Source organism: Muscardinus avellanarius (assembly GCF_963383645.1).
Source record: "Muscardinus avellanarius genome assembly, chromosome: 7".
NCBI classification, from domain to species: Eukaryota; Metazoa; Chordata; class Mammalia; order Rodentia; family Gliridae; genus Muscardinus; species Muscardinus avellanarius.
The window spans coordinates 102,677,661-102,700,773 of record NC_137793.1 but is presented as its reverse complement, the minus strand read 5'-3'; the positions used below and the strand labels follow the sequence as shown (position 1 = coordinate 102,700,773).

The 23,113-nt window shown below is 41.9% G+C and overlaps 1 protein-coding gene across 1 annotated transcript; it reads left to right on the top strand.

Moving 5' to 3' along the window:
• Positions 1-6,719: 6,719 nt before the first annotated feature.
• On the top strand, positions 6,720-19,440 carry RNF2 (ring finger protein 2; the record flags this gene model as incomplete). The annotated part of the gene is made up of 6 exons (XM_080698457.1): positions 6,720-6,806; positions 9,271-9,431; positions 10,198-10,413; positions 17,298-17,570; positions 18,674-18,845; positions 19,339-19,440. The coding sequence occupies 6 exons, from the start codon at positions 6,720-6,722 to the stop codon at positions 19,438-19,440; spliced, it is 1,011 nt and encodes a 336-aa protein (XP_080554583.1).
• Between the last annotated feature and the right edge of the window lie 3,673 nt (positions 19,441-23,113).

The following is a 23,113-nucleotide window of genomic DNA, read 5'->3' as shown; positions in this document are numbered from 1 at the left end:
CTAAAAAAAGGATAGAAATCTGCCCAAATACACAGGTTCATTCTCAGACAGATGAAATTTGATAAACATACTTAAGGAAAATTAGGAATTTGGATATTAATTCTCTTAGAACCATTCTAGTGCTATATAGCCCACTGGAAAGTTTTTGTGTAGCTCTGGGGCACACACGGTGCACCCTGCTTTCAGAAGCATAATATATACCATATAAACATTAGTAAGCAGTAATTTTTCCCTTTGTGTTTTATTTAAGGTTCCTTTTTCTCATTTCTAATTACTTTCCCTCATTTAACTTTTCTTGTTCCAGGTTTACTACAAAGCAGACTCATTTCTAGGTGTTGGAGAAAATAGGATAAGTTCAGTTATTTATTTATTTATTTATTTATTTATTTATTTATTTATTTATTTATTTTTGGTGGTACTAGGGGTGGAACCCAGAGGCTTTCTACCTCCAGGCTATACTCTCAGACCTATTTTATATTTTATTTGGAAATAGGGTTTCACTAAGTTGCTGAGAGCCTCACTAAGTAGCTGAGGCTGGCTTTGAACCTGTGTGATCCTCCTGTCTCAGCCTCCCAAGCACGGGGATTACAAGCATGTGCCACCACGCCCGGCTTAAATTCAGTTATTTAAGTCAGTGGGATAGTTCCAGACGTGGTGGCACAGGCTTGTAATTCCCGAGCTTGGGAGGCGGAGACAGAAGGATCACGCAGGTTCAAAGCCAGCCCCGCCGGCTTAAGAGACCCTGTTTCCAAATAAAAATATAAAAAATAGGTCTGGGAATGTAGGCCAGAGGTAGAACGGCTTCCAGGAGCCCCAGTACCACAAAATAAATAAATAATAAAATAAATCAGTGGGATAGCTGTCTAAGCAACCATAATGTAATACACAGAACATACATATATATGTATACTTTGCATCTACTTTTTAAAATGTAACCATAGTATAGCCTGTTTTTTTTTTTAACATTTGTTTTAAGGGTAAACTTAATAAATCTCTTGGTGTAGAAGATAAAGAAATTTCCATCTCTTTAACCTACTTTGTTCTGTGAACTACTCATGGGAACACTACTGAAAAATTTTCTGAGGCTGGGCGTGGTGGTGTATGCCTGTAATCCCAGTACTTGGGAGGCTGAGATAGGAAGATTGCTTTGAGGCCAGCCTCACAACTTAGTGAGGCCCTCAGGAATCTAGCAAGACCCTTTTTAAGGCAAGCACTCTCCCTCTGAGCTCCATCCCCAACCCATTTTGTTTTTTATTTTGAGACAGGGTCTTGTTAAGTTGCCAGACTGCCCCTTGTGCTTGGGCTCTTCCTGCCTGAACCTCCCAAGTCACTGGGATTAAAGCCATGAGCCACACCCAGCAAATGCAAGTCTTTGCAGTCCTTTGAAGAGCATTCTAAATATTTTATTGGTATTTTCCCTTTAGTTATTGAAGCTACCTGCTTTTCAAAACCGACTGTGAATAGATCTTTTTTCAGTTAGATTTTTTCTGCTGCTGCTGCTAGTTTTTTCACTCAGACTAAGGTTACTTTTCATTTGTATTTTCTCCACAAGTTTGAGCACCTACTCTGTGGGAAACATTTCGGTTGGGTCAGGTAGTCTTTTATCGAGAAGTACAATTAACTTACTGTAACTAGAAATTTGGCCTACGAATGAAAGTTTATTGGGGGGTGGAGAGACATTGTTGTGGACCAGCTTCCAGAACTAGGCCACTGCAGACCACACCAAAACAGGATGGAGTCACTTGTTCCAAATGCCACATAATCACACTGCGCTTTGAAAGGGACCAGTTTGCCAAAAGTAGATTCCACTCAACCTAAGTCTGCCTACTAGATCCCTTCTATTTACCCCCATAAGGGGGAAAGTAACTTTGAAATGACCAGTCTGCTTTTTTCCCATTTCTGCTGTCTTCAGCTCTTTTCTGACTAATGCTAGTAGCTTCCTCTGCTTTGCTTAACAGAACACTCATTTTACAGAGTAAGTGTAATCAGAGTTTTAGAGTGATGGTCCCTGCTTCAGGGGTCCCAACATGGGCGCCACCCATCCCCATCCCAAAATGCCAATGGAAGAGACAAGCAGTGATTAAGGCAGAAAAGGAACTTTAGCTGGGAAGATGGGGACCAACATCGTCAGCCCTGCCTCAGGGGTACTCACATGAACGCCTAGATTGTGTAAGAAAGAGGGGCCAGCAGTGTGCACAGTCAGCAGTCCTGGTTCACCTGTCCCCGAGTGGTTGATCATTATCTCAGGACTGGTCAGGAGGGGCTTCGCCTTTGCTCTGATAAAGGTGCTTATCAGTTTGACCTGCTGTTCCTAGATTCCAAGATGACTCCTCAGAGCAAAGAAGACATACAGAATGGAGACAGATGCCAAGTCTTTTGTTCTTTGGCTTTGTCCTACGTTTAGTTACCTTGCACATTTGCAGGACTAAATGAACAGTGATTTTAGTAAAAGTGGCCTCAAAGTTGTTAACGTAAGGTGTTACCCAGTTGGAGAAATGTGAGTAAAAGCCAATTCAGTCTTTCAATGTGCTGAAGTTTTTTCTGTGTATAGGCTCCATGTAGATGTAGAATTTGTTGTGTTGTGTGTCATGGATCTGCTTGTAGCAGGATCTGAGAAGCATATTCTTGTACTGGAAAGAAAGCTTTAGATTTCATCTGACACCTTTGTTTCCTATCTTTTCACTGGTTTCAGCCTTTCAGAATGTACCTATTGCCTAGGCCATTCATACTCGATCCTTTCGGTCTCTTCTATATTTATGTATTTGTTTCTGTATGTTTAAATTATTCCCCAGTACTGTTAATTAAAGTCATTTAGATCTGAAAATCAAAAACTACATGTATTTCACATTTAGCTTATCTGGGACGGGGTGGGAGGAGCTGCAGGCAGACACCCAACTTCTTACTAAAGGAAAGAAGAGGAAAGGTTGTAGATGATTTGGGGAAGGGTAGAATTGAGGTTAAATTTAAATGAAGTAATATATTGACCTAGAACAAAGAGAGACCATTTCTATCTTTGGTGACTGCTAAAAGTGGAAATTGAGCTTCCTAAATATATGTGGACCATGTCCTTCCAGCAAGAGAATTTACAGCATCTTCTGTATGTGTGACTTGTGTCTTAAGGCAAAAAAATGGGATTTTTCTTCTTAGTTCCCCACTCAGATCACTGGACAAATGGTATATATATATCTTTTCACTCCTTAAGGAGAAACTGGAAGCTGGAGGGTTGTGTAGCAGTATGGTGCTTTGCAGGAGGTAGGGTTAGGAGAAAGGGTCCTCTGGAATTTTCATACTGGCTTCCATGTGGATGATTTTGTACTCGTCAGGGGTGCTATAGCCTGTAACTAGTTTCTGGGTTTCTCACAAAGAGCATCTGTCTGCTGTGTGTTTTGGAAGGAAGGGAGGGTCCAAGGCTTTCTATTTTGCCAACTTGCTAATGTTACTTCTCAGTCCAATTTTTAATGGAAAGGCACCAGAGAAGGCCTTATGTAAGTGTTACCCTACTTTCTCTCACTCTTGTCCCTGCTGAATGTTAGGCACATTAAAAAAAAAAAAAAAAAAAAAAAAAAAAAAACTTTTCCAGGCATTTGTTAGCTCAGTCCTGATCCATGCCTTCATTCTATTTCTTTTGGCTTATACAGCCTTGTAGCACTTTTAAGTGAGTATTGGGCCATTAGTTATTTTTTTTAAGAGTGAGCTTCACTCTTAAAAAAAAGGAAAGTATAGCTGGGCGTGGTGACGCACACTTGTAATCCCCTTGCTTGGGAGGGGAGACTGGAGGATCAGTACCGCACAGGTTCGAAGCCAGTCTCGCTGGCTTGAGACCCTGTTTCCAAATAAAATATAAAATAGGTCTGGGCATATAGCCTGGAGGTAGAAGGGTTCCATCCCCAGTACCACCAAAAAAAAAAAAAGTACAGTTCATTTAGGATTTTAAGGGAGGGCTAAAGGAGGAACAAAGAATATAGGTAGACAGTGATGCTAACACATGATAGTGTTGGATGCGCAATGAGGGAAAGTTTCGAGTAATTAGGGTTTTTTGTTTGTTTGTTTTTGTTTTTTTGCGGGTCTGGGGATAGAACCTGGGGCATTTAACCTCTGAGCCATACCCCTGCTTTATTTTTACTCTTTATTTTCAAACAGGGTTTCACTAAGTTGTGGAGGGCCTCACTAAGTAGCTGAGGCTGTCTGTGAACCGCAGTCCTCCGGTTTTAGCCTCCCAAATGCTGGGATTACAAGCGTGTGTCACACCCAGCTTTAGTTTGGTTTCTTTTCTTTGGCTTTTGCAAAAAAATATTTTAGGGATATTGTTTTGAAGCCAGAGTTTCATTTTGAGGTCGCTGCATACCACAGTCTCTGCATACTCTGCACATTTCTAGAGTTTCTCTATTGTCTTTGACATGTTCAATCTCCACCCCCTTTATATAGAGTAGTTATGAATTTCTCCTTGTAGAAAATGTGTCATTTAGCTGGGCGTGGTGGCGCAGGCTTGTAATCCCCGCGCTTGGGAGGCTGAGACAGGAGGAGCACACAGTTTCAAAGCCAGCCTCAGCTACTTAGTGAGGCTCTCAGCAACTCAGTGAGACCCTGTTTCCAAATAAAATATAAAATAGGTCTGAGAGTATAGCCTGGAGGTAGAAAGCCTCTGGGTTCCACCCCCAGTACCACACCAAAAAAATAAAAAATAAAAAATAAATAAAATACCATTAAAGAGAAAATGTGCCATTTAGTCTAATAAACATAATAATTTAGTGTTATTTTAAGATTGCATATAGGAGGCAAGTTCTGCCAGGAGAAATTTGCATCTTTCATCTTGATTCATAAGAGAGAAGGTTGCTACAGTAGACATCTAATTATGCTTATAAATTGGCTCCGCTCCATGATCAAACTGTGCTTACTAGTTGTTAGCCTTTAGTTAGGGTAAAGAATAAAGGACAGAGTCTTCACCTCTGTATTCTTGACCTCAGTAAAGTATGATTGCTTTCCAGGGTCAGATTTCATTTTTTTCTTCTCCTGGGTCCTATGTGTCACTTGGTGGTCTTATTTTCCCTCTATTCATGCTTAACTACTCCTTCAGATACTTAATATCATTCAGGTTTTGGCAAATGTTCCTCATTGATTTTACTACTAGATGCTTTCTATTATCCTGCCTTTATAAAATTACACTTACACTTCATTGTGTACTTTTTTGGGGTTTTTTTGGTGGTACTGGGGTTCCTGGAAACCCTCCTACCTCCAGGTTACACTCCCAGGCCTATTTTTTTAATACTTTTTTTATTTGGAAACAGGGTCTCTTAAAAGCCAGCGGGGGTGGGGGGGTGGGGAGGGGGGGCTACAAGTGTGCGCCACCACGCCCGGCTTCATTGTGTACTTCAAAAAAATTTTTTTTGCGTGTCTGGGGATGGAACCCAGGGACATTTGACCTCCAAGCTACACCCCCTGCCCTGTTTTTTATTCTTTATTTTGAAAAAGGGTCTCACTAAGTTGCCGAGGGCCTAAGTAACTGAGGCTATCCGCAAACCACAAACCGCAATCCTCTGGTCTCAGCCTCCAGAATGCTGGGATAACAAGTGTGCACCACCACGCCGGGCTCATTGTGTACTTTTTTTATTATTTCAAGATTAACGCTTCCTAAAAATCAGTTTTGAGATTTATTTCCTGCCTTAGTCTATTCAGCTTGCTCCTACGAAGTACTCTAAAGCAGATAATTTGTAAGCAACAGAAACATCCTGCCCATAGTTCTGGAAGTTGGAAGTTGCAAATGCCAAGATCAAGGCATCAGCAGATTTAGTGTCTGGCTAGGGTCTGTTTCTTACAGACAGCACCTTCTGTGTCTTCACATGTCGAAGAGCAAAATGGTTTCTTAAGCCTCCTAAGACAGTAATCCCACATGACTCAGTCACCTCCTGAAGGCCCTACCTCTTAATATTGCATTGGAGATTAGGTGTTCTAGAGAAGTTCCAGCTTTTCTTCTAAAGATCTAATAATTGAATCTTCTGAAACAAACTGACACTAGGCAGATAAAAGAAAACGCATACTTATTTATTGTGCATGGAGCACTACAAAATATGAAAACACAGAGAAGGGCCAGATGGTTGAGGCTTGACTGTGTTTTCATAGCAGAGGGAAGTGGGAGGCTGTAGGCAATTCAGAGGGGTGGAAGTGTGTGCTGAGAACAGGGGCCTGAGAACAAATCCCCTGGGCTGTAGGTGTGGTGTTTGATTTTCAGCCTCTTCCTCTCATATGAATTTAGTCCTCCTTGGTTAATGGAATTTCCGTAAGAATATTTGACTGGGTGCAGTGATGCATGCCTGTAATCACAGCTAGTGGGAGGCTGAGGCAGGAAGATCACAGATTCAAGGCCAGCCCGGACAATTTAGCAAGACCCTGACTGAAAGTAAAATACAAAAAGGCTGGGGATGAGCTCAGTGGTAGAGCACTTGCCTAGCTACCGCATGCAAAGCCATGTGCAATCCTCAGTACTGAAAAAATATTTGTATGAGGGCAGTTATGTTCTTTTCACAGCAGTATCTGAGAAAGCCCTTCCCTGTGTTTATTGCTTCCTAGGTGTTCAGTTTGAAGTCTAAAGGGGCATATTTGGGCATATGCTTTTTGGGTCCTACTAATTTGGACATCAGTTTTGGGGAATACAGATACATTCAAAACATAGTGCTTTCTTTTCAAATACTAAAATTATTTTTGTCTCCTCTTTATTCCTAGCAATGTCTCAGGCTGTGCAGACAAATGGAACTCAACCATTAAGCAAAACATGGGAACTCAGTTTATATGAATTACAACGAACACCTCAGGTAATAGAGACTTACGAGGTATATGTAAACTTGGATATAGTTTATGGGAATGAGGTATATGTAAACTGAGCAGATTTTACTAACTGGGTCATCATCATATTCTCTTGATAATAGTTTCCTCATGTATAAAATAGAGGTTATAATTCCTAAATCAAAAGTTTGCATGTTAGAGATGATTTTGAATGTTCTTAACATGAAAAAAAGACAGACATCTGAGGTGACAGTGATGGTATGAAATGTTACACTATGCCTCTAAATGAAAGGAATTGCTGTGTGTCAGTTAACAATAGAAATGTTTTTTTTTTTAAAAAAACCACAGGAAGAGTATACTTTTTTTTTTTTTTTTGGTGGTACTGGGGATGGAACCCTTCTACCTCTGGGCTACACTCCCAGACCTATTTTATATTTTTATTTGGAAACAGGATTACAAGGGTGAGCCACCACGCCCGGCAGGAGTATACTTTTTAAAGTAAATTAAAGCTGGGAGTGGTGGCACATGCTTGTAATCCCAGCGCTTGGTAGGCTGAGACAGGAGGATCACACAGGTTTGAGGCCAGCCTCAGCTACTTAGTGAGGCTCTCAGCAACTTAGTGAGACCCTCTTTCCAAATAAAGTATAAAATAGCTCTGGGAGTATAGCCCGGAGGTCGAAAAGCCCCTGGGTTCCACACCCCCCGTACCATAAAAAAATAAAAGCAAAATATAGAATAAAAAAAATTGGACTAGGGTGTAGCTTGGAGGTAGAATGCCCTGGGTTTCATCCTCAGTACTGCCAAAAAAAAAAAAAAAATTTAAATTTAAAGTAAAATAATGAAATAAAGCAGTAGCTTGATAGTAATTATTACAGATAAAAATGTATTTTACCTGAGTCCTTTATGGAAATATATATCATTGCTATCCTTACTTATGGTCAGTATTTGGCCATATTAAAGAAAGCACAGATGTGATGGAGAGCCAGTGGAGCAGGCAGTGCCTGGAGCACGTTGGACCTTCTCCTTCCTCCCTATTCCAGTACACACCATACGAAGCTCTCGGTCTGTAGGAGCTGGTGGCTTTAGAGTTAGGTTAATCTTTGTCCCCAGTGCCACCTGTGGGAAGAGCAGGTAGTGGTGATGACAAGTAGGACTCACTAATCACTGAAGCATGAGAGGTGTGTCCTAGAATTCTGCTTGGGAACCACAATTTTTTTTTTTTTTTTTTTTAGTGAAACCTTTTTAGGGATGATTAGATACAGTAATACATATAATACTTAGGATGTATTGTGGTTTAAATCAGCTTGTGGCCTGGCATGATGGCACGTGCTTGTAATCCCCGCGCTTGGGAGGCTGAGACAGGAGGATCGCACAGGTTTGGAGCCAGCCTCAGCTACTTAGTGAGGCTCTCAGCAACCTAGTGAGACCCTGTTTCCAAATAAAGTATAAAATAGATCTGGGAGTATAGCCTGGAGGTAGAAAGCTTCCAGGTTCCACCCCTAGTACCACCAAAAAATAAAAAAAATAAATCAGCTTGTGAGTTTAGCCTGAGAATCTGGCTACTTTTTATAAAATTGCTCTGTAGGATAAGACTTTTTGAAATTGAAAATAATAAAAAATGAAATTGTATTAAACTGTTTATAAATTAATATGAACTTTTGTTGGAATCCTTAAATGGGTGACATGAAACATAATTTATCAAAGTAGTATCATTTTTGAAATTAGAAGAATTCTTAGTTTACTCCTTTCTTATTTTGTAGGGTAAGAAACAATGCATAAAAGCCACTGAACTAATTGAGCATAACAAAGGCTACTAAGACATATGGTTCCAAATTCAGCTCTTTTTCATTATATCAAGATAATTTCTGGAAGCTGGCATGGTGGAGCATGCTTGTAATTCCAGCGTTCTGGAGGCTGAGACAGGAGGATCGTGGTTCAAGGATAGCCTCGAATACTTAGTGAGGCTGTTTGCAACTCAGTGAGATCCTATTCCAAAATAAAAAATAGGGCTGGGGACGTAGCTCAGAGGTTGAATGCCCCTGGGTTCCATCCCCAGTACCGCAAAAAAAAGAAAAAAAAAAAAAAGATAATTTCCCACTAATTATCTTTTATATACTTGACTGTTGTCTTTAGCTTTTTTTTTTTTTTTTAATTCTTTATTTTGAAACCGGGTCTCACTGAGTTGCAGAGGGCCTCACTAAGTAGCTGAGGCTGTCCGCGAACCGCGATCCTCAGGTCTCAGCCTCCCAAATCCTGGGATTACAAGCATGCACCACCACGCCCAGCTTGCCACTTATTATAGTACAGTGATGGTAGGGTTGAGGAGAGTTGGGGAGATTATAGCTAGAAGAAGATTGATTATAAATTGACAATGGTGTCTGGGTGACAGATATGTAGGTATTCATTTTTACCATTTCCAGTATTTATATGTTTGGATTTATTCATAATAAAAAACTTTAAGTGGTACTTAACGTTAAAGTCACTCTTTTACAGGAGGCAATAACAGATGGCTTGGAAATTGTGGTTTCACCCAGAAGCCTACACAGTGAATTAATGTGCCCTATTTGTTTGGACATGTTGAAGAACACCATGACGACAAAGGAGTGTCTGCACCGCTTCTGTGCAGATTGTATCATCACAGCCCTCAGAAGTGGGTACGTTGAGGGGTGGAGCCGGCAGCCTCTCCAGTGCGCTTGTCACTCGGAACTCCATTGTGATGTGTGATCACAGGGTTCCCATTTTAAAAAATGGGGGATGTTCAACAGGGAAAGAGAGCAGTGGGTATGTTGAAATGAGTTGCACTGTGCAGTTTAATTATACCTTGACGATGCTCTCTGGTGTTTGAGAAATACACTCTTTATAGAGAGGAATAGATTGAGAACTGAAAATTATGTAACATCTAGTTTTTACTTAGGGGAGAGCCTTGTTTTAAGCAGTTGATTTTATACAGTTTTAGAAGTTCGCTACAATGAGTGTTTGTTTTGAGAACATTCCACAGCATGAAACCATGGTTTTCTTTCTTCTGAAGTGCATAAAACAATATCCTTCTGAAAGTGTTACTTCAATAAGAGAAATTGATGTTAAGGAAGTCGTGGGCAGTTTTTCCTTATATAGCATGGATATTAGAAAGAAGAAATTTAAATTAGAAAAGAACAGATACTTATTCCTAAAATGGTTATATGTAAATTACCATTGGGAAGTATTCAAAATTTTCTCTTGGCACTTGGTGGTATCCAAGGTTTTCAAAATCTTGTCTACCTACCCGTCAGATTTTCAAGGGAGTTCAGGTTAGTCATTTTAAGAGTCTGAGACTTAGTAAAGGTTTTGGAGTGCAGTTAACTGTAGAGAAGCTGGGTATTGTGGTTTTTAGCCAGAGACCACTGACACTGTTTACATTTCCTTCCCTCTCTTATTATTTAGCAACAAAGAATGTCCTACCTGTCGGAAAAAGCTAGTTTCCAAAAGATCATTAAGGCCAGACCCAAACTTTGATGCCCTCATCAGCAAAATCTACCCAAGTCGTGATGAGTACGAGGCTCATCAAGAGAGAGTATTAGCCAGGATCAACAAGCACAACAACCAGCAAGCTCTCAGTCACAGCATTGAGGAGGGGCTGAAGATCCAGGCCATGAACAGGTACATGGGGACGACTCAAATGGCCATTTGCCAAATACTTTTATTAAATGCTGAATTTACTTTCTGAAAAGTATAAAATACAGTAACAAATAGTAGTTCTGCATGACTGCCTTCTTATGCGGGTATAATATGTCCTCTCAGGTATGGTTACAGTATTCCACTTAAAAATACCAGAATCTAAAGCCAGACGTTGTGGCGCACGCTTGTAATCCCAGCATTCGGGAGGCTGAGACAGGAGGATTGCGTAGGTTTGAAGCCAGCCTCAGATACTTAGTCAGGCCCTTTACAACTCAGTGAGACCCTGTTTCAAAATAAAGAATTTTAAAAAATAGGGCTGGGTGCGTCGCTGGGAGGTAAAATGACCCAGGTTCCATCCCCAGTACCAAAAAAAAACCAACAAAAATACCAGAATCTGAGTGGGGGAAAGAGGTGGTGTGTGCCTGCAATCTCAGCTACTGGCAGATCTAAGAAAGGAGGATTGCAGGTTCAAAACCAGTGTATGGCAACTTGGTGAGACTCTTGTTTCAAAATAAAAAATGAAACGACTGAGCATATGGCACACACTTGTAATTACAGTGCCTGGGGACTGATCCTAGTACTCAGGAATGAGACCCTGTTTTAAAAATAAAGAATAAAAATTTGGGCTGGGGTACGTGTAGCTCAGTATAGTGGGTTCTATCCTCAGTATAGATGGAGCTATACTGAGTGGAGCTATAGCTCTGGTAGAGCCACTACCGTGTTTAATCTCCCTCGCGCGCACACAGCTTTACATCTTCAGTACTAACTTTAGCTTTTTACTCTTCATTAGTGATCTTTTTAGTTGATGGCAACTTCATCATTTCATCTATTTCAGCCATAAAGTTTGGGATCACCCTTAAATCCTTTTTCTCAGATTTTGTGGGTTTTTTTTTTTTTTTTGCAGTACTAAATTCAGGAACATTCTACCTCCAAGCTACACCCCCAGCCCTATTTTTTATTCTTTATTTTGACACTGAGTTGTAAAAAGCCTCACTATTTAAATAGCTGAGGTTGGCCGTGAACCATGATCCTCCTGTCTCAGCCTCCCAAAGGGACTGGGATTACAATTGTACGCCACTATGCCGGGCTTCAGATTTTGTATTTTAATCTGAACTATTTTATTTTATCTTTCTCCACAGTGTATCCAGATTGGTCCAGGTCAACACTGTCCTTAATTTGAAATACTGAAAGAGCCTTCCAGCTGTCTGTTGTTTTTATGTTTTTTGATGATGGTACTAGAGATTGAACCCAGGGGCGTTCTATCTCTTGAGTTGAGCTATACTCCTAATCCAACTTTATTTTTATTTTTATTTTTATTTTTTAAATTTATTTTTATTGGTGCATTGTAATCATACATCACATTGGAATATAAGACATGAGAGGATATACAAGCATATATCATCCAATTAGCCCTCATCCAGTCCCCATCCCATTCCCTCCCCCTCCCTCGATCCCATGCTTGTTTGGTGATTAACTTTGATACATATGTTTATGTACCTCCTGCTTTTTAAAGAGGCTCCATCCTCCCCTATTCCATACCCTCTGATTGGTTACCTTAATTGCTTCACTATAGGGCCCTTTCTATAGCTCGACCACTTCCTGTTGCCCGTTTCCTCCTAGTTATTGCTGATTAGGGGAAGCATCTGGTTTTTATTTTCTGCGATATTTCTCTGTGCATGCCGCGTTGCAAATACTGATCCCACTCTTGACGGCCCCAGTTGTGGCCTGGCTACCCGGTGGACTGATCAGACCTCGCTGGCTCAAGCAGCGGCCTTGCCTCATGGGAGGCCCCATTTCTGGCCTCGCTGGCCCCAACACTGGCCTAACCCCTCAGCTGGCTCCGATCCTGGCCTCGGAGGCCCCAGCACCGGCCTCACCTCATGGAAGGCTCCGATGTTAGCCGATGGCCCCGGCATCGGCCTAACCCCTCGGCAGGCTTTGATCCAGGCCTCGGAGACCTCAGTAGCGGCCTTGCCTCACGGAAGGCTCCGATGCCGGCCAGTGGCCCTGGCACCGGCCTTACCTCACGGCAGGCTCCAATCCCGGCCTCGTTGGCCCCGGCACCGGCCTAACCCCTCGGCAGGTTCTGATCCCAGCCTCGGAGGCCCCAGCACCGGCCTTGCCTCGCAGCAGGCTCTGATCCCAGCCTCGCTGGCCCCAGCACCGGCCTAACCCCTCGGCAGGCTCTGATACTGGCCTCGGCGGCCTCAATAACGGCCTTGCCTCATGGAAGGCTCCGATGCCGGCCATTGGCCCCAGCACCGGCCTAACCCCTCGGCAGGCTCCGATCCCGGCCTCGGAGGCCCCAGCACCGTCCTTGCCTCACAGCAGGCTCCAATCCCGGCCTCGTTGGCCCCGGCACCGGCCTAACCCCTCGGCAGGCTCTGATCCCAGCCTCGGAGGCCCCAGCACCGGCCTTGCCTCGCAGCAGGCTCCAATCCCGGCCTCGCTGGCCCCAGCACCGGCCTAACCCCTCGGCAAGCTCCGATACCGGCCTCGGAGGCCTCAGTAATGGCCTTGCCTCATGGAAGGCTCCGATTCTGGTCATTGGCCCCAACACCAGCCTAACCCCTCGGCAGGCTCTGATCCCGGCCTCGGAGGCCCCAGCATCGTCCTTGCCTCACGGCAGGCTCCGATCCTGGCCACGCTGGCCCTGGCACCGGCCTGACCCTTCGGCAGGCTTTTATTTTTATTTTGAAACAGTCTTACTAACTTGCTGAAGCTGGCTATAAAGGTACAGTCCTGTCTCAGCCTTCCAGCTGGCCTTTATATGTCCCAATTGTCTGTTTTTAGTACAGTAGCAGAGTAGTTCAGCTAAATTGAAAGTCATTTCATGGTTCTTACTCACCTAGAATCCTCTAGTTGCTTCTTTTTTTCAACAGCACTTGGGAGGTTGAGACTGTAGGATCACAAACAGCCTCTGCTACTTAGTGAGGCCCTCAGCAACCTAGTGAGACCCTGTTTCAAAATCAAGAATAAGCGAGGCATGGTGGTGCACACTTATAATCCCAGCGCTTGGGAGGCCGAGACAGGAGGATCGCACTGGTTCGAAGCCAGCCTCAGATACTTAGTGAGGTTCTCAGCAACTTAGACCCTGTTTCCAAGTAAAGTATAAAATAGGTCTGAGAGTATAGTAGAAAAGCCCCTAGGTTTTGTCCCCAGTACCACACACACAAAAATAATAATAATAATAATAATAAAGAATAAAAAAAAATAGGGCAGGAGATATAGCTTGGAATTCGAATGCCCTTGGGTTCCGGCCCCACCCTGCAAAGAAAAGAACACAACAACAACAACAAAAGCACACAAAAGATGTTACTGCTAGCTTCCAAGATCCTTCATAGTTTGGGCACTCTTCTTACTCCATTCTTTCTTCCTGTCTGACATGTCATAATTTATTCAGGTTTCAGGGATGATCATCATTTTCCAAAGTAGGAGATGCTAATAAAGCCCTATCTCAATCTAATATCTGTCACCTTGGCTAAGCAACAGAATCACTTGGAAAGCATTTAAATCTCAGGGCTTTGGGTTCTTACCACCCCAGACTAAGTTATTGGAGCCTACATGTAATGTTTTAAGGTTTTAAAGTGATCCTATAGTCCAGAGTTCAGAACCACTGGCTTAAAGGTTAAAAGACGTTGTCCATTCTAACTGTATTAAATTGAGCTCCCACAATATTTATGAAAATAAAATAATGACACCGGGCGTGGTGGCGCATGCTTGTAATCCCTACGCTTGGGAGGCGGAGACAGGAGGATCACGCTGTTTCGGAGCTAGCCTCGCTTGCTTCAGAGACCCTGTTTCCACATAAAAATGTTAAAAAATAGGTCTGGGAGTGTAGACCGTGGGAGTGTATCCCGGAAGTAGAAGGGCTTCCAGGAACCCCAGTACCACCCCAAAAAAAGGAAAGAAAATAATGTTGGATGAAGCCAGGCATGGTGGCACACGCTTGTAATCCCAGCATTCAGGAGGCTGAGACCGGAGGATCACTGTGGACAGCCTCAGCCACTTAGCGAGACCCTCGGTAACTGAGTGATACCCAGTTTCAAAATAAAGAATAAAAAATGGGGCCAGGAGTGTAGCTTGGAGGTCGAATGCCCCTGGGTTCCATCCCCAGACCCACAAAAAGCAAGGAAAGAAAGAGAAAGAAAGAAAGAAAGAAAGAAAGAAAGATGGATGGATGAATTTAAAGACTAGTACATTCCTAGGAGCTGGAAGTACTCCAGTGGTTGTTAAGTTTCGCCTTTTATGAGGAGCAGGAGTCTCCTTCACATACTCCTTTAGAGATCATTCTTGGTTTTGCGTGGGCGTTTCTGGTGGCGGCCAGGCCTGTGTGCCTTGACAGGTGCCCTTTCCTTTGTTGGCCGTTTTATTGCAGTTGCACTGGTCTTCAAACTCACCAAGCATGCTTCTGCTCAGGGAATGTGTATTTACTGTTCTATCTTTCAGAAACTCTTTTTCAGAAAATCCCCAGGGCATACTCCCTCACTTTGAGTATCTGCCGAGCTCTTTAGGACTCCATACTGCTTTACCCTCCCTGCTCATTTTTCTCAGCACTTTTCATTCTCTGACATCTTATCTGCTGTACTAGAATGTAAGTCTTGAGAGGGTAGAGACTGTGTCAGTATTGACAACTCCAGCACTTAAATCTGTCTGGCTTAAAGTAACTGTTCAGCAAATATTTTTGAATTGTGTGAATTTTTAACAGTTCTTTGCCAGGCATGGTGGCACACACTTGTAATCCCAGCATTTGGGAGGCTGAGACAGGAGGATCGCAGTTCGATGACAGCCTTAGCTACTACTTAGTGAGCCCCTTTGCAATTCAGTGAGACCCTGTTTCAAAATAAAGAATAAAAAATAGGGCTGGGGTGTAGCTTGGAGGTAGAATGCCCCTGGGTTCCATCCCCAGTACTGGGGGAAAAAAAAAGTCCTTCCTTTATATGAAATTATATATGCCTTTGTGCAGCAGCCTATGTCTGTCTTTTATAGAAACACTTTTGTTGATTCCTGTGCATATTTTAGATTCCACTTCTAATTTTTCATATACTCTCATAGAGATGTGGAGATAAATGTTCTTGAAGGCTGTGTATTCACATTCCTAATTTCTTAATAATTGTGTCTATTCCCCCCCCCCCCCCCAGTACTGGGGATGGAACCTGGGGCATTCTACCTCCAAGCTACATCTCCAGCCCTGTTTTTTTATTCTTTATTTTGAAACAGGGTCTCACTGAGTTGCAAAGGGCCTCACTAAAGTAGCTGAGGCTGTCTGCTAACTGCAGTCCTCCTGTCTTAGCCTCCCGAATGCTGGGATTACAAGTGTGCATCACCATGCCCGGTGATTCTTAACCTTTTTAAGTGTGGAGTTCATTTGTGTTAAGTACATCTAATTGTTGTGCAGCCAATCTCCAGAACCCATTTCATCTTAGAAAACTGATACTCGGCCCTTTCGGTAGTATCCCCCCAGTCCCCTCACCCAGTTCCTTGTAGCCACCATTGCACTTTGTGTCTCTGCTGTGGAATCATGCAGTATTGTCCTGTTGTGATCAGTTGTACTTAGCATAACGTCCTTAACGTGTTCATCTATACCATCGCATAGAAACTTCCTTTTTAAGGCTGAATGATAACCCACTGTACATGTTTAAATCTATTTGAATCATAATTTTGCCAGTTAATGCTTTAGTCATCCCCTCTTGGTTTTGAAATGATCCATGGATTTCATAAGCAAGATTTTGTTCTGTTTTTTTTTTTTTTTAAGCAAGAGTTAACCATATTTTCTAGTCACTGGGCTGTTACTTTCTTTTTCTCACAGTAAACACTATACAAGCCCTAACCTTAAAGTATACATCATTCTTTCATATTTCTTTTTCATCATATATCCCCCCTACACATAAACTTTTTTCATATATGCAGGTAGAGACGGACCGTATGGTAGAAAACATGTGGTCTGTCCATGTTCTAGCTCCATCCTGGCATTTACTGGTTGTTTTATTACTGTAGGCAATTTATTTAATCTTGTACCTCAGTTTCTTTTGTTTTCTCAACTTCAAAATGATGGAAGTAACATGCTCTTGCCAGGTGTTTTGAAGAGTGAATGATTACACACACAAGGTGCCTTGCCCAGCGATTGGTTTCAGATGTGAGCTTGTTCAAGAGCCGCATCGCTAGCCACGCTGGTCGTTAAGTGCTGTCCTGTCGTCATCGTCGTTAGACTCGTTTTGCATTGCAAAACGTCTGTGAGGGGAATGGGTAGGGAGGAAATGCTCTTCATCCTTCCTTATATCTTGATTGCTTAAGAATATTGTAATTATGCCAGGCGTGGTGGCACAGGCTTGTAATTCCCGTGCTTGGGAGGCTGAGACAGGAGGATCACACAGGTTCAAAGCCAGCCTCAGCTACTTAGTGAGGCTCTCAGCAACTTAGTGAGACCCTGTTTCCAAATAAAATATAAAATAGGTCTGGGAGTGTAGCCCAGAGGTAGAAAAGCCTCTGGGTTCCATCCCCAGTACCACAAAAAAATAAAAAATAAAAAGAATATTGTAATTTAAACAAGCATAGATAACTCAAAGCTTTTATGTTTTCATATTTAAATTGTGCCTTTTTTTAGAATTATAATCTTATAAAAATGATCAAAATATAAAAAGGACTTACCAATATTGAGTTAATTGAAACATGTGTTTACATCTTAAGTGTTTGTGTGTGGTGAGATTCTAGACCTTTCAAGAACAAGTGAGAAACAATGACATTATACAACTTACCAAATTCAGTTACTAAATATTTTAGAGTTCTAAAGTTCAATAGTAAACATGCTTCATATTTGATGATTTAAAGGCCTAAATATAAACATCATAATTTTTCTTCCTCTTTAGATTACAGCGAGGCAAGAAACAGCAGATTGAGAATGGTAGTGGAGCGGAAGACAATGGTGACAGCTCGCACTGTAGCAATGCATCCACGCACAGCAATCAGGAAGCAGGCCCTAGTAACAAACGGACCAAAACGTCGGATGACTCTGGGCTTGAACTCGATCACAACAATGCCGCCGTGGCCATTGACCCAGTGATGGATGGTGCTAGTGAGATTGAGTTAGTATTCAGGCCTCATCCCACACTGATGGAGAAAGACGACAGTGCACAGACGAGGTGCGTGGGCTTTGCTTCAGCTTATCTGAGTTCAGAACGTTTAGTGTGGAGGTAAAGGCACTTTGCAGGGCTGTGTGTCACTCAACTCAATGCCAGAGCCCTGCCCAGGGTGAGCAGCCTCTGGGTTCACCGCCACCCCTTCCCCAAACAGTGGCCTAAGAAGTGGGAGTAGGGTTTTTTATTTTATTGCATTGTCAGGTCAGACTGGATATATTGGCTGCCTCAAATGCTATTTTCTTCCTTCCTCAGGTACAGCGTTCTAGATAGAAGAGGAAAAAAGACTCTTCAGATGTCTTAACCGTTGGCACTCAGTGCTAGTACGGCTTTAACAGATTCATGCAGGGGAGGATAGTTTGACCCTGGGTCTCCTGCACACTGCCTGCCATGGAATATAGACAAATACCAAACATTTGTTGATGGAATGATTGAATGGTTTAGCACTTTTGTGTGTGTGTGTGTGTGTGTGTGTGTGTGTGTGGTACTGGGGGCGGAACCCAGAGGCTTTCTACCTCCTGGCTATACTTCCAGACCTTTTTTTATATTTTATTTGGAAACAGGGTCTCACTAAGTTGCTGAGAGCCTCATTAAGTAGCTGAGGCTGGCTTCAAACCTGTGCGATCCTCCTGTCTCAGCCTCCCAAGCGCAGGGATTACAAGCCTGTGCCACCACACCCGGGGGGGGGGGGGGTTTTGCAGTTTAGCACTTCTTAAAGATAAAAACATTTTAATTCTTAGTAAGCAGTTTGCTAACATTGTTACTATTCTTGCTGCTGCAGCAGGGGATTCTGGTCATTGGGTTGAAGGGTATATTTTTCCTTTTTTAAATCTTCCTTACTTTGTGTGCTTCTCTGGTTTTTGTCACCTCACCATGTTTTACAAGAAGGTAAGGGAGGCAGAGCTTTATGGCCTAGCAGTCAGATAATGTTTACTTTCTTTTCTATACCTTTCAATAAAAGTTTAAGATTTTAGAGATTCTGTTATTTTGTCAATAATTGAGACGTTTGTGTTTTGGGTAATTTCTAAGAAATAAAATAGGTTCGTAATCTTGAGTACATTTTTTGGATATATTCTATAAATTTAACTGTAAATAATTTACTCTTCCAGATACATAAAAACTTCTGGTAATGCCACTGTTGATCACTTATCCAAGTATCTGGCTGTGAGATTAGCTTTAGAAGAACTTCGAAGTAAAGGAGAATCAAACCAGATGAATCTTGATACAGCCAGTGAGAAGCAGTATACCATTTATATAGCAACAGCCAGTGGCCAGTTCACTGTGAGTATCTGAAATCATACACTGTTGAAACTGGGGAGCACATTGACCATCTGAGTGGGCAGTGGGGGGCCAGCTGTAACAGGACAGGGTGGACCCGAGAGAAATTGCCACAGGGTCGCTGGATTTTTGGTACCTTTGTTCTGGTTTTGTTTTGTTTGTGGTACTGGGGGTTGTACCTTGGAGTACTACCTCCAAGCTGCACCCCTAGCCTTATTCTTCTTATTCCTTATTTTGAAACAGGGACTCACTTAAGTAATTTGGTTGGCACTTAAGTAGCTGAGGCTGGCCGTGAACCTGTGATCCTCCTGTCTCAGCCTCCCAAGGACTGAGATTACAAGCGTGCGCCACCACTCTTGGCCCTTTGTTCTCTTAAAGTGAACAATTTATGTGACAGTCTCTAGGATTAAAAAAATTTCTGTAGACTTAGAGTTTTTTTCCCATTCTACTATTGTGCTTTATACAGTCTTCATAATCTTTTTCTTTTCGTTTTTAGGTATTAAATGGCTCTTTTTCTTTGGAATTGGTCAGTGAGAAGTACTGGAAGGTGAACAAACCCATGGAACTTTATTACGCACCCACCAAGGAGCACAAATGAGCTCTTAAAACCAGCGCTGAGACTGAGCTTTTTATAGCCTGTTTCTTTAATATTAAAGATGTACCACCATTACTTTTACAGACAGATCTTGAATATGTTGTTCAGTTTTCTTTCTGAGCCAGACTCGTTTACACTATTAGAATCATTTCCCTCTCATTTAAGATGTACTTTTTGGAAGGGACTGCAGTTATTCAGTACTTTTTCATTACTATTCAAAATGTATCTGAGTTGTATGCTTTCAAAAAGTACAGTTCCATTTGGGAGCACCCTTTGACCCAGGAATTTTTCATAGTTCTGTATTCTTAAGATTTGGTTGGCAATCCTTTTCCCTCTCACCTCAAAAATTTTTAGGCCTACAGAATGTTAAATAATATGAATTCTGACTTTTCCCCCGAAGTCTTGTATATTTATAGTTTTCTATATAACTGTAGTATCTTCATGAGGACCGAGGCTCAATCTTACTGTGCTTAAAACAATTCTCATAGGATTATTATTTTCATGGTATTTTCTTCCATAATATCTCATTTAAAAAGAAGTTCTTTATGAACTTGTTGTCCATTGTCATGCAATGTTATTTTTTTCATTGTTTTTTCCCTGTAAGTTTAGAAATTGCTGGTCATGGGGAAGAGAGTCAAAATTTTAAGTTCTATGAGAACATGGTTCATTGACAGATTTCACTAAAGAAAGATGAAGTTGGTAATAAGATGTAGTTCTCAATTGTATATTTAAGAATTCTTTTTTGTATTAGTCACTTCTGTTCCTTTATTATGTGTGTTTGATGTTTTTTCCTCTTAAAATATCAGATGTATGGAGATATTTTGCACTTTAGCCTTGTTGAAAAGTACAAGATATGTTCAAAGCTTCCATAATCTTTTCTTATTGGCAGCCACATAGAACAATGGGAATAGAAAGGTTGCTTTTGTTTGAAAGTGTGCTTAGCATTTTGAGTTGCCATGTTAGTTTATAAACTTGCAGCTCTGCTAATTACACTCTATAGAAGCAGATAATGGAGCTTGTGCTCTGCTTGGATAAGTAGTGAGAGAGAGTCCGTAGAAGAATGTCAGACTGACAGGGTAAGCTTGTCCTGCTCTTACTCTAAGGTTTTATATTGAGGGCAGTGTTGGCTGTTGGGGAGCCAAAAGGCTTTATGCTGATAAGTCAGAAAGAAATATTGACTTGTGTGTTATTTTTCATTCCTGTCCTGATTCTAAGTATGTTTCCAAGTTTATATTATCACAGTATTTACAAACATGTTTGCATTGAGAAATTAACCCCAACGGGTTTTCATAGGAGGACGTAGACCTCCAGTACCATTGTAACTAAAGTCTGTCCAGTCATTGTAAATATTTATCTGTCAGTTTTGACAGATTGGGGCCAGCTTGATGTTTTAAATCTTGAGCCAAGTATGAAAACTTAAAGACTTACTCAATTTTTTACCATTTTATTGAAAATATTTGAAATCTGTTTTTACAGTTTTTTTGGTAATCTGTGCCATGGAATTTGAAAACCACCAAATATTAAGATAACTTTTATATTCAATTCTTTTTCTGGCATAATGTTACATTGTATAGATTATTAATGCATGTCCACTGAATATAACTCTGGTTTTGTGATAAAACTGGTTACGTTTCATTAGATTAGTGGTTGCATTAAATAACTAAATTCCATGTGGTTATTAATTGAAATTTTGTCTTTAAGCAGAAAGTTATTTGTGACTATAAGCTTTGTGCTTAGAGAATGTATGTTTTTAATCTGTCAGTATGAGAAGACATAAACTGTTTGCATCATTAGTGAAAACACTGGATGTGTAATCTTTTGCAAAATGTAATTAGAGGCAGTTGATAGAGCCTTGACTGTGTGCATGTGCGTGTGTGTTTTGCAGCAGGGGAAGAAGAGAGATACTATTTAGGCCATCACCACTTGCCGAGATTTCACACAGGATCTAATTTTTATATCTCCGAGTTCAATTGACTTACTAAATGTGATAAAGTCCCTTGAATACATTATCACCTTTTAATTTATTACACATAACCAGATTTATCATTCCCATTTTCCACCCCCACCCCTTTGAGACAGGATCCATGTCACTGTGCCTGGCTCTTTTTTTTTTTTTTTTTTTTTTAATTGGTGCACTCGGCTCGCTGTCCGCTGCTCCTCCCTGGAGCCTGGTGGGCTATTGAGTGCATTGGTCTGGAGCCGTCTGTTGAATTCGCCGTTGCCGCTGGCAGTATGGCGCTGCTGCCGCGTCCTTGGGGGTGAGGCCGGCGTATCTCCTCTCTGGCTCTGAGCTCCGTTCTGAGTCCACCTTCTCTCTGGGGCCTGGTGCTGCAAGGGAAGATGGCGCCCACGCCGCTCCGCACCGCGGCTCCAGCCGCAGCACTGCAGTCTGGTTTCTTTCTGGTGTCTCGTTTTTCAAGCCCTCTTTTTCTCTGTCCCTTGTATTTACATTTTTTTGTTTTTCTGCTGATGGTGTTTTCTGGCTATGAAAGGCGCTGATTTTGTGGTAATAGAGATTGGTTGTTAGCGGGGCTCATAAGCCCCGCTTTTCTCCGTGACCATCTTCCCATAAGTCCTCCGTGCCTGGTTCATTTAACCGTTTTTGTTTTGTTTTGTTTTTGGTGGTACTGGGGTTCCTGGAAATCCTCCTACCTCCCGGCTACACTCCCAGACCTATTTCATATTTTTATTTGGAAACAGGGTCTCAAGCTAGCGCGGCTGGTTTTGAACCTGCCCGATCCTCCTGTCTCCGCCTCCCAAGTGCAGGGATTACAAGTGTGCACCACCACTCATTTTTAAGTATGCAATTCTGAGGGGTTGGGTACACTTATCACCCCCGTTTCCAAACATTTTCATCATCTCCAACAGAAATCAGTACATAGTAATCTCTTTCCATAAACTCCGCTATCCAGCACTGGTAGCCTCTCTTCCACTTTTTTCTTTTGGTGGTACTGGGGTTCCTGGAAGCCCTTCTAGCTATGGGCTATACTCCCAGACCTATTTTATATTTTTGAAACAGGGTCTCCTACGCCAGCGCGGCTGGCTTCAAACCTGTGAGATCCTCCTGTCTCCGCCTCCCAAGCGCGGGGATTACAAGCGTGCGCCACCACGCCCGGCCCTCTCTTCCACTTTAATCTCTGAATTTGACTGTTTTAGGTGTCTCATGTAAATGGACTCACATTGTTTTCAGGGTTTTTCCATGTAATGGAATAGAGTTGAGTCATGCTGTATTTGTATGCTTAATTTTTTGAGGAACCCCCCAGGCTTTTTCCATGATAGCTGCAACATTGTATGCTGCCACGAGCAGTAAACAAGGATTCAGTTTTTCTATAACCTGTGCAAGTTACTTTCAGAATAAGTTTGGGGTCCTCAAATAATTGTCCTAGAATTCCCCCCAAATCTCAAGTCTTTAAGAATTCTCACTGATTAACTTCACTTTTTGAAAAGCTATACTCTCAGAGTTTGCCTTTATTCAAGCTAACTCAACTCAGTATAAAAAGATCAATCCGGGCCTCGTTTGGTGGCACACACTTGTAATCCCAGTACTTGGGAGACTGAGACAGAAGGATCACAGACCCTAGAACAGCCTCAGCAACTTACTGAGGCCCTCCACAACTTAGACCCTGTTTCAGAAAGATTAAAATAGGGCTAGGGGTATTATACAACTCAGTGGTAG